Source organism: Strix uralensis, chromosome 2 (assembly GCF_047716275.1).
Source record: "Strix uralensis isolate ZFMK-TIS-50842 chromosome 2, bStrUra1, whole genome shotgun sequence".
NCBI classification, from domain to species: Eukaryota; Metazoa; Chordata; class Aves; order Strigiformes; family Strigidae; genus Strix; species Strix uralensis.
In genome coordinates, this window is record NC_133973.1 from 27,090,209 (window position 1) to 27,105,771 (window position 15,563).

The window sequence follows — 15,563 nt, forward strand, 5'->3', positions numbered from 1 at the left end:
TGGTTTTATTTGGGTATTTTTAATACAGCATTTTTTTAGTTAAGATTTCATCTATGTGCTGGATTAATCATTCTGTAGTATTGAATATGGAATTAAACTTTGGAGAATGATAAACCATTACCTTTTGTTGTTTGTAGATAAAAATACAGGCGAACTTCTCTTGAAAAATGCCTCTCAAGACTATTCTGGTACATACAATTGTGTTGCCTCGAACAGAGTTGGCACAGATGAATGTTCTGTTGAGCTGAATGTCACCCCTCGTAAGTGTTTGCTGTGTAACGGTCTCATAGTGGTTTGTGTATTAAAACTGAATAATCTTGTTTTTCTAAATTCCTAGAAGGTTTAAAAAACCCAACCCTGTTGTGTAACTGATGGTTGCCCCTTCAAGTCTTTACTTCCCAAAATGTTGCTTTTTATGCAGAAAGCTGTAGCTCTTATTACTGTTTTAAATGCTTGTGATTGAAGCATACCCTCTATGATTCAGTGATATACTATTAACCGGGATCACGTGGAAACATATTGTTTTTAATATTAAGAGAAAAGAAGTTGGTTATATAAATTTGACACTTAACAAACAGTATTATTATTTATCTATTCTAGCTATAAATACAGCTGGTATAATTGCTGGAGCTATTGTAGGAACTCTCCTGGGTCTTTGTATACTGGCTTTTCTTGTCTTCTGTTGCTGTAAGAAGCATAGAGAGAAGAAGTATGAGAAAGAAGTACATCATGATATCAGGTAACAACATATCTCTAGTTTCTGAGCAGTATTATTTGAAGATTAACTTTTAAATGTGTATTTCTGCAAGTAAGATACTTAACAGTTAAGATTTCTGTCTTAATCTGGAAATCTTATTAACATACTAACAGCTTGTCAGAACTTTGTGTTGAATATGGCGTAGGTAGTTATGTCTAATTTTGGTAAAGATTTTAAAGGCAATGAATACTTGAAATTTTTTAAACTTAATGTAATATGTGAGCCTCTTTTGTCTACTATGTCAGAATAAAGAAACAAAATGAAAATTTGTTTTGAAACTCCCACATAGTAATAGTGACTGGACTCTTGTTCTGCAACTGGGGTTTTTTTTTGTTTATTTCAGAGAAGATGTTCCACCTCCAAAAAGTCGCAGTTCAACAGCACGCAGCTACATAGGCAGCAATCGTTCTTCTCTGGGTTCAATGTCTCCCTCAAATATGGAAGGATATACCAAAACTCCGTATAGCCAAGTCCCAAGTGAAGACTTTGAACGTACTCCTGGTCAAAACCCACCCTTTGCACCTTCAAAGGTAGCTGCACCTAATTTAAGTAGAATGGGAGCTGTTCCTGTGATGATTCCAGCACAAAGCAAAGATGGCTCCATAGTATAAAATATTATTAATTTAAATGCTGTTTTTTAAGTGTTCATTGTAAGTATTAGAGAAAACTACTGTGTTCCATCCCTCATTTAAGCAATGGCATGCAATTTCCTTGAAGAAAATGAACAATTTAGTTTGAAAAGCCACCAATTCTCACTTTTAATTTTAAACTTGACAGTTGAACTATTTGCTAAAAGCATTGAAGTTCCTAACTAAATATTGGACACTGAAGGTATTTGGACCTCTGGTAGGTTGCTGAAGAGAGACTGTCAGCTAATGTGCAGTTCTGAATATGTTACAGTGAGACACAAGTGAGAAGTAACAAAAGCATTTCACGTGTAGACCATGAAGTTTCTCAGAGTTCCTGAAACTTTATCCTCAATTTTGGAATAACAGAAATATTTGAACTTGGCCACTGTCTGATATAGTTGCAGGGGGCTGAAATACTGAGGATGACTTTGAATTCTGTACAAACTGAGTATTTATGCAGTTCTTTGACCTGGTAATGTTTGTTTTGGAGCACTATTGAGCTCTTGTTTCAGGGACTACCACTTATTTGGTTCAATTAATTTAATTAATCTATTCTGAATTTAAAATTTCAGTGAGTGGAAACATGACAGGAGACTTTGCAAGCTCTTTGAAACATGAATTTTTCTGTAATAACAAGATCTAGTAGTGTCAGATAACTTCATACTTATCTTATGCAAGAGGTCCTATCAGGTTGTTGGTAGTGGTGTCTATGCTTTAAAATCTATAGATCAACTGTTACTGTCACAGTAAGAATGAACATGTATATCTTTATACAGGTTTTAAGTTAATTGTACCTTGCATTTTCCAAAGCCTGTTTAGATTCTAAGGAAGCGCTCTTACTTTTTCCAAACCGATTACCTAGAAGCTCCATGGGGTTTTAATGAAAGCTGTTAAGTAATTGGTATTTGATATCTGTCCTCTTGCGCTAATGTCATTGTGGAAACATCTTTTCCATATACGTGTAAGCAGTAGTTAGCCTTTACTTAAGATGCTAATATCTTTGTGTGAATTTGCAAGGAGTGTAAAGCTCATTTCTTCTTGCCACTTCCAATAGCCCAAAATATCATGAACAGACTTTAGACTTTTAAGAGTAAGAGTTTCATGCAGTCAGAATCTGAGAGGAAAGAATTGTTGATACAAATCTCCTGTTTCAAGATTCAAAAAACCCTTTTTCCCAGTTTTGTAAACTTAAGGCATTAGAGAAAGGACAGAACAATTCCTTATCTTACTTTCACACATACTTAAGGACTTTTGATATCGTCTGATGACTGATACCTGTGGAAGCTGGATTTAAAGCTTAGTGCAGTTTGAATCTTTGTGTAATTTTTTTTTCTTCCTTCCTATTTTCTACTTCTTCATCCTGTGCTTGGGGGGATGGGAGGAGGGGAGTCCCATCAGTTTATTCTAGCTATAGATGTTAAACTGCAAGGTATTTTGGAAAACTCTAAAGGCGTATAGTACGTGGCACTGCTGTTGATGAAGGAAATATCTGAATAGCCTGTTGAAAAATGTTAGGATTATTTGTATGTAGCAACAGTGTGAGAGACAACATTTCCCCAAAGTTCTAGGTTTAGTGTCTGCTTTTTTGTAGCTGCTTATAGATCTGTGATAAATTCTTTGGCTTACTACTAAATGCTTGTCCTATATGTAGTTAGGTGCACAATTTTTGGCTGGCACTATTAATGTAAAGAACATACCCTTCATACTGAATTTAGAAACTTGAATGGCTATTAAGTGTTCTAGACTTACAGTTTTACATATTTTGGGACTTTTTTAGATTGTAAACTGATACTGTTAGAGATCAGATTTTTTTATCTTTCATGTGTGCCTTGTCAATAAACTCTGCCTGATTGTAACTTCTGTTTTTATGAAATTTCTGGTGCCTAAACTTACTGTTCAAACAGGTGCTTAGATGATGGTACAGTTCTGAAAACATGACACTGTGATCTGATTTCTTGATTCTTATGTACTATTTATACCTCTTCATGCCTATTTTTGGATGTGACTTCGGTGTCTCTCTCTGTATTGTTCTGTATTTCAAAATGTCAGCTACTCCTTCAATTGCTAATTATGATCTAAGTGTTGATATTACTGAAAACTGTTCAGTTGTACCAATGAGATGGATGATTGACTTGTGTGGTAAATAATAGGTTTAGTTAACTGTGCCAAACATATGCTTATGAAGAGCAATAGATGAGAAGACATCTTCTTGCATCCAATTATTGTGATAGAAGAGACTTCCTAGATTTTAATCATACACTGATTGTTTACCTTGAAACTAAGGCCTTCCTTAATTAAAAGGGTATAGTTATTATAAATACAAGTTGAATTCAAAACTAAACTGAATCACAGACTGAGATAGCTATAAACCTAAGCAACCAGGCAACAAACCTACTGAATTTGGTTCTTAGTCACCTGTGGACATATGTGAGATTAGATGTGGTTTGTGGGTTTTGTTCGTGTTTTTTGGGTTTTTTTTGTTTGTTTGTTTGGCCTGAGACCCTGTACTTAGTCAGGTAAGCCCTAGGACACTCAAGAACAGAAACCTATTCACTAAAGCATACAGAGCAGAGTTTACACATGCTTAATGCTCTCTCAGCTAATACAAAATAATAAATGGACAGAAGGATGGCATGACATGCCCTCAGACCCTAGCTGTTGGGCTTAGCAGCCTTGACAGTGTCTGTCTATTTATGTAATTGCATGGAAAATAAAAGAAATAGAATCTGACATAGTCCTTATCTGAAATAAAGAACCTCTGACTTGGGGTGAACTTTGCCTCAAGTTGCTATCATCATGCCTTTTTAAATGGATACAACACTACTATGAAAACATAATACTGCTATTATAAATTATTTCTTTTTTCAATAGATTGTTCACTTACACCGGGTTTATGATTCTCAAAAGCAGCTACTATAGTTTAGCAATGATTTCTAGCTGTGTAGGAGATGAACTGGTTAAACACGTGAGGTGTCCCATCTTACAGATAACTCTAACAGAACTCTTTTAGGAAGTAATGGCAGCTGATATACCAGTTAGAAGGTGGCATTTTTAATGTCTCATTTTATTAAAAAAAAAAAGGGGGGGGGGGGGGGTGGTACCATTATGTAAATACTCTTAAGTGAACTCAAAAAACCTCTAGTTCATGTCCTGACTGTAAACTTGCCTGTTGAGGACTACTATATATATATAGAAGAAAACCCTCAATTTTAGCATGGTGTGAATAAAGTGTTAGACTTGTAATACTGTAGAGGTTACGTAACACTTGTCCATACATTACAGGTGTTTTCATAAACTTTCTGAAATAGATATTTAAAGGTATTTGTGTGAAACTTCCTTACCTAAAAATGAATACTTCTTCCAAAACTGTGTAGTGCACAGAAATGCCTTGTTGGAGGGGTAAAACATGACTTTTGAAAGAAATGTACAATGCATACATCTTTATCAACTCTGATAGTCGCATTCATATTAGGTGTATGCTTCCTGCTTAATAGTACAAGTAAGACTTCTTAATTGCAAGTTTTTTCTGTAATGCTGAATATTGTATATTACTGGTTTCCATGATAAGTTTTTGGTTTTGTTCTTAGTAGTGTATATTCTGGATCACTTTAGATTTTTGTTCCAGTTGACATAATACTATTTGTGACACTTAAACCTTGTTTTATACACTTGATAGGTGCTTTATGGGACACTTTGGTTATCAGTCCTCTAGCATTGAGGCACAGCTCAATTGAAATTGGAGCAATAATATTTCCTGGAATCCAAAATGTTATGTTACACTTCTCATGCACAAAGCATGGACTTGAATATTGATACAAATTTCAGTTTGAGGTTTTATATTCACGCTTTTGGGGGAATGGTATTTTAAAACACAAGTATTGTGAGTGAATTTGTAAAAACAAAGTCCAAAATTTTAAAATGCTGTAGTTCCATGACAGACTTGTGTACTTTTTGAAATAAAACTGTTGGAGAAAACAGTAGTCTGTCTTTATTTTAAAGCAGCACTTGTATATGGCTTCAGCTTTCTCTTTATGTAATTGGAAGTGAACTAATAAATATGGCTGTGTATACCACGCTGGCATTAATAATTGTATTTCTTGCTTTTCCCCCCCGTTAATTTCTAAGAGAAGTAAAACTTTAGGTATTTTAAAACATGCACTTATTTGTGGTTTCAAATTGTAGATACACAGATGTAGCGATCAATTTCAAAAACATGCCGGAGTGATCTCAACAGTTATTCTGAAACATGAGGCTGGAAAGGAACTTTAGATTAAATTTCATCCCTCAATATTTTAGGTAGAACCAAAAATTCCTGAAGCTGATAAATTCTTGTCTTTTAAAATTCAAACAAGGAGGTTTACAGCACTCAAAGCATGTTGATAAAATGCTTGGGTTTATATTGTCAGTTAAAGTGCATATTTTTGATTCAAATGGAGGTGACTTGGGATACGCCCCACCCCTTGGCCTTGCAAACCAACTGATTACTGTCCTTGTAATTTTACCTAAGATTAATGCAATTTCTTCAGTGTCATCCTGGGCATGTACTTGGTTTTAGGAAACAAAGTCTGGCATGGGCTCTGCATTAATGGCTTGCGTTGTGCTTATATCAGTGGAAGCCTGATTAGCTTACATTTGTTCATGTTTTATGCCTATATTTGTATTTTATAATGTATGCCAATCTTCATATGTTAATGTGTACTTGTGCCATGCTAGATGTTGCAGTCATTTCTTTGTGTATATATTAAAAGACTGTTTGATACATGTGTGCACAAGCATATGAAGTTAAATGGAGTACTGGTGGAACACCCTTTAGGAATTTTTTTCTATTTCAAATTAAATACAGAAGGAAAGCTAATAAAAATGAAGGTTCTGATTTGTCTCTTATTTCTAGAGCTCTAAGAAACCTTTCTACACCCTTTTAATCTTAATGTCATGACTTAAGTTCAAGACTTTCATCCTTTCCTGAGGTGGTAGTTTTGTCACAAATGTCACTTGCATGCCTCAGCTGCCCCAGGTCTTTTATTTGGAGATGAGATGATTGTGAATCAAAGAAGCTGGGTACCTCCAGCTTGTCTCTGGGAATTCCAGCAAAGCAGCTAGAGCTTTCCTGAGAGTGTCCTGAAAGAATAGAGGGCACTCATCATGTGATAGTTCTACAAAATCTTTGCGGTTCTAATGAACGTGTTAGACAATACCTTGGATAAAGTTTCTCAAAAGGTCTGTCTTCCTGCTTTTTTTCTCTGAACTATGTACTTTGAGCTTATTATTTCAAATTCAATTCTTAGTTGGAGAAGCTTGGGTTTGTTCAAGCTCTATGATAATGCTGATAGGCAATTAATTATTAGACTGTTTTAGAAAACAGTTAATGACAGCGACTCAGCCTTGCTTTCTTGTGTGTAAAATCCATAAAACAAAATTAAAAGAGCTTGTGAAGAAAATAGCTGATCAAGGAACAAAAGCAAGAGTAGAGTGAAAGAAGCTATGAATGTTGTCTACCTGTCCAGGTCTCAGCTTATTCTAAAATTACCTTTTACTTGTGGGATGACTGTAGGTGATCACTCAGAACATGAAGACTTGCATCTTAATCTAAAAATAATGTGTGTACTTGAGTTACAATGATTCTGTTGCTTTTTTAACTTGCTTTAGGCTTTTTGCAGGATGGTACAGGCTCAGCTCTCAGGAGAAGAATATGAACCTTTAATTTTATAAAATAACCACTCTGGCAGAAAGCTGGCCTGGAAGATTGCGTTGTCCCTGATTCTGACTTCCATTCAAAGTCAAGTTTCTGAAAATAGGGATCCTTTAAGGATCCTTTGATTTTCACATTGTAATCAGTGTTAGTGTCACCCTCATAAGTTAGAGTTTTGAAGACTTCAGCATTCAGTTGTTGAGTACTGGTCAGGTTGCTTTGAATATGCAAAGTCAATAGTATTTAGTGGCAGTAGCTTGCTAGCTGCATCTTGTTTTTTAGTGGATTAGCACAGTCACTGAAACTTCCTTTGGTCAGTGCTATCTAAAAAAAACAGATGAAGGAAAATTCTACCATATTATTCAGGAAGCATTAAGAAAGTTGTGCAACTCATACAGGAATCTTGTATGATGCCAGGGTTGCTAGATGACGGGAAGGGGGAGTAGCTTTATAAAGAAGTTGAGTGTGTTGGTTACACAACTTGATTATGTAACAACTTTAAAACATGGCACTATTAGAATAGACGTTAACATGTGAAAGCACATCATTTTACCTTCAGTAATCTAATTTTTTCTTGAGGGGGAAAAAACCTCTGGAGGCAGTATGTCCGCTGGGAAGCACAGAAAGCTGTGTGATGCTATGACAGTCGTCCCACTTCTCAGGGCTGGATGCTGTGGTTCTGTGAGCTGCAGGCAGGCAGGATGAAAGTTGAGTGCTGTACCTGAAGGGCATTGGACTCTCTTTCTGGAGTATTTTTCCTAGTTGCAAAATGGGGAGAGGAAAGCAGCAAGTCTGATCAGTTTGTAGGGAGTTTTGTAGGGGGGATCTGAATTCTGGAAGCACAAATGAACTGTCGAACTTCTTGAAGCCTTTCCCTGCTCTGGTTTCCAGCAGCATCTGATTTAGGGGTTTTCAGACAGTCTGTAGAACCTTTTTGCATTTAGAGCAATAGCCAGTGCCCATAGCCAGTGTATCTTCATTACTTAAACTGCAGAGTCTTGTACTCTTCCTACCATGCATAATTTCTGCATGTGATGTTTTTTGGCTATATTATTACTAACAATACTGTATGAAGAAACACTCAGAAGGGGAACTGTAGACTAGAGTCTCTGGCACACCCCAGACAGGGCAAACGGTCACAGCACAGCTTCTTGGTGCTCTGGTAGCAACTCATTCAGAGTGTGGTATCAAGGAATAGTAAATCAGATGACAAAGAGCTGTAAAAGTAATTTAGTACCATTAGTATAATAGCCTCCAATTATGTCAATTTTTCAATTTATGTTCTGTGTGAATAGGAAAGAAACTTGAGATTTTGTTTCTTCTGGCCAGTTACTTCTGTACAAGTGAAGTAACACACTTTCATAGCTTATGATTTGGCCTGCTCTGTGATTTGTAAGTTAAACTATTATCCCATACAGGAATCGGAATCTCCCTATTTTGTATCACTTGGTAATATTTTACTTGTGAAACAGCAGTTAAGATTAGTCAAATTTCATGGAAGTTAGCATGCAGCAGAGCATCTGTCTCGGTGTTCAAGGTCTCTGATTGCAAGCATCATCATCAGCAACTCACAGATGACTCACTAGTCATCTGAAAGGATAGTGTTTCTAAGAAACATTTGCCAAAGTCAAAACGCTTGCTCTGTGCCTTACTTAACTGTAGGAGATCAACTTAAGATTTCCATTTACCAGTAGAATAGCTCAGATGGGAGGGAAGCTTGATACCCTTAGACCAGAAATAAAGGCAACTGGTGGTAATACGTAAAAGTATTGAATTGCTTGTGACTGCTGATGAAGATGCCAACTCTGGGGCACAGCTGGTGGTTTGTGGAACATGTCAAAAGGCTTATGTTTTGGCTGCTAGCACTGAACTTCTTATCTGGATAAATAAAATGCCCTTCCATGTCACTTCCAATCCTGTAACTGTCAAGACCAGCAACAGTTCATCTCTGCTGTAAGGGCTGTAAAATACAAAATAAAGCTTGCAATTATTCTGTTTTAATATATTCCCTGTTTCTTGTTGGTATACAAGAAAAATTACAACTTACTAAAAGGACACAGTTTCAAATGAACTGTTTGGTCTTGCCCTGATTTCATCATTGTATTCTCTAATTCAATATGAAATTGCTTAGGAATTGCAGTATCTTTCTCTCACTTCAGACTTCAGTTGTGGTTTGAGTGACCTCTTTACGTAACCTGTTTAATTACCTTGTATCCCTATTCAAGATGGGAAAACTCACTGTGTTTAAAACACAGAACTTCAAAAAAAAAAAAAAAAAATGCTGTGGTCTCCCATACGGTCTCCAGCCCACTTGGAAAAAAACATTTTATGGCTAAATATGAGTGCTTTGTATTGAAACAAAGTAATAAATCTTGTGTTTGGGAATACTGAACTCTCTCTTGTGGCTGACACTCAGGCACCCTGCATCCCATCCTCTCTGCAGCTAAACGTGACCCTACGGCTCTGTGATGGTTTGCAGTGACTTGCTAAGAAATGTTATGTTTTCCAACGGAAAGCAAAATAACCTTCTTAGGTGCCAGGAAGTTATTTTATTATTCTTTACTCAGGAAAATAATTTAGGTAAGAAAAGGGTTATTGTAATCTACATCAGTAAAGATGTTTTTCTGTATAAGCTCTGACAAAAAGCTGTAAACTGTGCAGAGATCATTAAAGGAAATGTACAGCTGAGATATGACTGTAATTTTTGATAGGTTTTAACGGTTGTGGTGAGAAACACTATATTACCTTTACACACGCTATTGCTAGGCTAGAAATATATACTTCTGCATCCCTTTTATTTACCAAAAAAAAAGTGTAACTGAAGGATGGTTGACTAGTATGAACCAGAGTTTAGAGTTAGTCTGTTTTCCTCAGACTGAAGTTAAGGTCACCAACAATGTTTCTTCATTCGCATCTTATTCAAGAAAAAAATTCCTCAGACACATTGTAATTTTATCTGTTGGTTTTCTTTTAGGAGTAAGACAATGAAAATTGTGATTCTTGTGCAGATAACATACAGTTCTGATCATGCTAGACTTGCATACTTGAAAGGCATCAAAGTTCTAAACAGCAATTACATGTTTTTAAAATCAAGGTTATGTTTCTACTTGAAGTATTTTAGGTGTATTATTTAAATATATGTATATCAATGTGATTTTTTTTTTTTTTTTTTTTTAATAGTGCATGAACTGGGTGGGCAGGCAGGAATCTCAGACAAACCGCTAAAATCCTTTATTCCTAGATGAAAGAGCTGGAAGAAGTGTTAAAGCCTGTATGCTCAACAGTCCTTTTTGTTGCCTAAATTAGCATAATTTCCCTGCCCCTGGTGTTACCTGGGTAAGCTAGGATTTTAATCAGCACTCTGAGTGGGGTATCCAACTGACAGTGAAAATTGGGTCATTATATTACACGTGAGAATTTTATTCTGACAACATCCCATGTCTGTGCCAACTGAATTAACTAGTTAACTTGCTGCTGGCTTTACGGTTCGTACATGGAGGGGAAATTACTGAATGCGCAAGGAAGCTTAGGACATCCTTAATGCTCAGCGTGGCTAACAGAAGCTCACTCTCCTGCAGTAATAACAATAATAAAAGAATCCCAAGGCAAGGGCATCTGATTAACAAAGTGAAGGATTAGGGTTGATGTCCTGGCTCTGTCATGACTTAGCTATGTGACTTTTTTTTTATGTTGATATCTTCTTATTCCTTGGCTTCTACATCTGTTAGAATGGAGGTAGTTCTGTTGACTTTAGAGACTTTTGGAACTAGAATTTCCCATCGCACTGTTTATTTTTCAAACGCTATCCTTGATGAGTCTTCTCAGTCTTCATCAGAGCTGCCCCTCTAGTGCTTATTTTCACTTCTTTCATAGTCACAGATGATTTTAAAATATGTTTAAAGATAGTTATCTTGGTCAGAACATCTGTGGTTGTCTCTGTCCTCTGCTGTTTGCTGTTGCTTAATTCTGTCCTGACAATAGTCACTCTTCCAGTACTTCTAGTGCTACCTGGGTATTCCAAGTTGTAGTAAAAATAATAGTAGGGCAGATCTCATTAGACAGCTTCTTGAGGGTGAAAGATCCCCCAAGGCCCATTGCTGATGCAAGGGGAAACGTGTTTCCTCTGGAGGCTTTGTCAGAGATCCCAGCTTGGATGCCTGCTTGACATCACCTTGGAAGGAGGTGGCTTCTCTCTTTCCACTCCACAGCACATAGGAGAGAGTATTTGCCTGAGCTGGTGCCCCTTTTCACGCAAGCTGGATCACTTGACACTCCCTCACCACCCTTTTCCCTGCTGCTCACTTACTAGTGTATTGGAAAGTATTCTCAGGATAAGGTAGATCATCCTATTTATTTTGCAAATACAGAATCAAGATGTGTTGAGTACTTCATCAACACTGATGTTGGAGGTATCTAGCGAGGGATACTTACACTGCCAGGCTGAGGTACATAGGGAGATGTAAAGATCCTTCTTGTCATCATTGCATTGGCCCTGTCAGCAACAAATTGCTCTTTGTGTTTGGCTTTTTATACAACTTTCTTCTGCCTCCAGCTTCCCACTTATATTGGTGGCTGACCTTCTTTCTATTATATACCACCTTTTTATTTCCGATTGCTGGATTTATTTCACCACTGAAGCAGGATGGATTTTTAGACAGTTTTTTCTGAGTATAGTGTGTTGCTATTGAACATGGTTTTGTGGGGGGTCATTCCTTTTACTGATGTTTTCTGTCATAGTTTTTGTTCCTAACCAATTTCACTCCTTTGTCTCTGGTTTAGGAATTAGGCAATTTAAACTAAATACACCATATATCGTATTTTAGACTGGCCCTTGTTTTTCCAGTTTAAATGTAGTAAGGTTATGAGTGCAAGTACCTGGGCAGACAGCAGTTTCTCATTAATTGATACTTTTCCTTACAAAATCCAAAAGAGTTACCACACCTTGTTCATAAGTTACAACACTGGTGGGTGGATTTTTTTATTTTATTTTTATTTTTTATCTAGCTGCATGCTAGGGTTCACTTGCCAGACTGCATTTTTCTTTACTTCCTTTTTTTGGTAGGGATTTGCTTAGATGAGAAGCAAAGAAGAAGAAAATCAAGACTGAAAGTATCAGGACAGTGCAGGCAAAGGAGAACAGATTATGTTGAATTTGTTCCCTTTTTCCCTTCTAGCTCATTTAAGCATCTGATTTTTAAAAACTTTTGCTTTTCCAAACAACTCGGGGATCAAAAGCTCTCACCCCATCCCAGCTAGTCTCTGTGTGCCATATAGCAGACTTCTTTCTTCATAAGCAGGGTATGTTAATTGTCTCTTGACTCATTCATGAAAGGGAGTGAACAGGACATGCGTGATGGAGAGCCCTTGTTACGTGAGCCCCTACTCGCACGCCTGCCTTATCCTTGGGAGTAGCTGGTTTTATAAGTGTTTTGGTGTGCAAGAGCTCTCTTTCTTTGAGCTTTTCCAATAGAGTGAGATAGGATGAATTGTGTGGGGAGCAGCTTAATCTTTATTTAGAAGGCATACACTTAATAATTATTACCTAGTTACCTGTTCAAGAGCTACTAGTGCAAGAGGTGAGAAATAGGAGTGTTGTGTTAGCTGTGGTGCAAAGACAGGAATACAGACAGAAAGGACACCTTGCCTCAGTGTTCAGTGCCAATTAATATGCTCTTAATACTCCTTATAAGTATGCAAACAATAGCCAGAGTGAAGCTGTAAAACAGATTCTCTTGCTAGATAATAGCTTTTAATAGAAAGAGGCAAATGTCGTGATTTAATGCCAAGCAGTTGAGTTATGCTTCCAAGCAAGGTTTAGTGAAGGTACTCAGTTATGTTTACTGTCATGTGCAACAGGAAGTTTATTTGATGTGTAATTCTAATTGCAATGTGACAGTTTGCGAGGAAGAAAGATGTTACAGAGGTAGCCTGAGCCAGTTTTTTTTAATTACTGGTCTTACAGAGAAACTATTGTGGCATTGAGGCATGTTTTAAAAATTGGTGAGGATGGGTATAATAATATAAAACCCTGTAATAAGCTGAAATGGTGGAGTAAGAAAATGAGATGCTTCCAATAAGTGCAATGTAGCCATACACATTTGTGGATTATTAATTAGAAAGAGTTGTTTTCTGTTAGAATATCATGTTTGGAAAATTAATGTTGGTGACTACCAGCAGAGTTTGAGTACAGGCAGCATACAGAAAAGGCAGTTTTGCAGCATGGAGTGGTAGCAAAAATGCTTAGTTACCATTTTTCTTGAAATATCAGTCTTGGAATATTAAGGCAAAGAATACAAAGCTGATAAAAAACTGTAACAAAGAATTATTTTTTACTATCCTTGTGCAAAAGAGTATCCCCAGAAAAAGTCAACAACAGTAGTCAAGGAACTAGAACTGACTTCTAAGGAAACAGTGAAACAACCAAGTATGCAGATTGGGATGAGCCACTGGATTCTTTGAGAAAACTGAGTGTTTATAGCAGTACACCACAAAAATATGTGGTTCTTTGATAATTCAAGTTACTGGTATGAAACTGAGGTGAGAGACATCTAAGCAGACTTTGACAGATACTTTAAGAATTGATGGCAGTAGGTATGTGCTGGGAAATCCACGAAGATTTTCAAATAACCTAAGTGAAGATACTGAAAATTTGCTACTAAGTTAAGCTTACAGTCATCTGAAGTCCACTGATAAATGGAGTCAATTTGCTACACCACTGCACTGTTTTTCTGCAAGACACTGGTATAAACTCTAATCTTAATGACCATAACTTGGGTGATGATTAGAATCGTGCATTTAATTACTGTATGTTACAGTATCTAGCCTCTTGTTAATATAGATTAATGATATTCTTTCTTTTTATAGTATGACATCGCACACAAGATTGGTGACATAACAGTGGTATAAACATGAAGAAACAGGCATCATTTTTTGCATGACTTTCAAGTATGGTGACACTGAAGTACATTATGAAATGAAGTGCTGGGTTTTTACTTGATCTCACTTTAGATTCAAGATTGTTAAGTAGGCTGTATTCGGTTTTGTAAGTACCAAATTTTTTTCTTTTACGTATTTTTAATGCAAAGTTTACAAAGTGACTACCAACATTTTTCTTGCTAGTTCTATACTTTGAAAAACATGCACAATCACTCCTCTCTGCCCCCCCACCATGGAGATTCAAAAAATTGTGACGTTAACAAAATCAACTCAGGTGGTAGAAATATAGCCTTAAGCAGTGGGGCATTGAAAGAGATTGTAATCTGATACAGAGTAGTTTTGTTTTTTCCTACTTTTCTGGTCCACTGATTTGATAGGAAGTGTATCATCTATTTAATGCTGTAGTGATACCGATGAGGTCTTACAACCGTGTGTGTGAAATGCGCTGTATTATAAAATTGTGTATATTTTATAACACTTAATAAAATGTACTTGAACGTTAGAGTTAACACATGCTTCAGCATAATCTGTTAATGCAGGCGTTGTGGTAATTCATGTCTGTACAGTGCCTCATTCCTTCTGCTCCCCAGTTTACCCTGCAGGAGACCAGAGGGAAGAAGAGCACACTCTTTAAACCAGGCTAGTTACCGGGTCCTTGTTGCCTCCTGCAGCATGGAGACTTTGGGTATTGATTTCATAATGAAAATATTAATCTACCTAACCATGTAAGGATGAAACCACTGTAGACTGATGCCAGGGATGGGAGCTTAGTAATTAATTCTCGGAGTCTGGTACCCTGTGGGTACTTGGGCATTTTTGATAACTTGTTATCTGTCACAGTTCACATAAATCAGAGCACGCTGAAGGACACCTTAGCATTTAAGAAGTAACAGGGAGCATATGCAAACTTAAACCTGTCTTTGATCAACTACATCCTTGTGTGCTCTTGAGAAATACTGGGTGTATGTGCATGTGCTGGTTTTTTACTATTGTAAATATGTAGATCGTAATTTAAACCTTAACCCAATGATATCTGTTATGCTGTGGTCTGAAGGCAACCGTATAATCTATTGGTGAAACTGGTGGTTATAATGCTGAAAAAATAAGTTACTTATTAAATTATTTTTGCTTCTGTTTTTCAGAGGAGCGCAGCTAATTCTAGAATAAACTCAAATTCAGATGCTTTTGTCCAAAAGATCCATATAATTGGTTTTGTCACTGCCCATGAAAAAACGAGTAAAACTGTCTAAGAAAATAGTAGTATCTTCATGAGAAAAATGAAAGAGGGGAGGGTTTCTAAATGTCACAGGTTTAAGTAGCCAATTAAAAAAAATCGTTCCAGATCTAATTTAAGTTCAATATTACAATTACAGAAAAGATACTTTGCCTTTAAGAATCACTTGTTTTTATGCCAAAACATTACATTCCTCATTCTCTCCTTTGACTCCATGTTGCCTAAACTTGTCTGTGAGTGAATCTGGCAAGTAATTAATCGGGGTAAAATTCCATTGGGATCAGTATGAAAGTTGCCTGATCAAGAAGCAGCAACTGC

At 36.6% G+C, this 15,563-nt stretch overlaps 1 protein-coding gene across 2 annotated transcripts in view; it reads left to right on the forward strand.

The window, feature by feature from the left end:
• Nucleotides 1-14,520, forward strand: part of CXADR (CXADR cell adhesion molecule) — a 38,750-nt gene extending 24,230 nt beyond the window's left edge. Inside the window, exons 5-8 of one of the 2 annotated variants that reach the window (XM_074858113.1) lie at nucleotides 138-260; nucleotides 601-739; nucleotides 1,101-1,287; nucleotides 13,940-14,520. In XM_074858113.1, coding sequence (XP_074714214.1) covers nucleotides 138-260; nucleotides 601-739; nucleotides 1,101-1,287; nucleotides 13,940-13,981 — 491 coding nt within the window. In that variant the 3' untranslated portion in view covers nucleotides 13,982-14,520. Of the gene's footprint in view, nucleotides 1-137; nucleotides 261-600; nucleotides 740-1,100; nucleotides 5,460-13,939 lie in introns of those variants that run through there. The other variant, XM_074858112.1, reaches the window with a different exon arrangement.
• The last annotated feature ends 1,043 nt before the right edge of the window (nucleotides 14,521-15,563 follow it).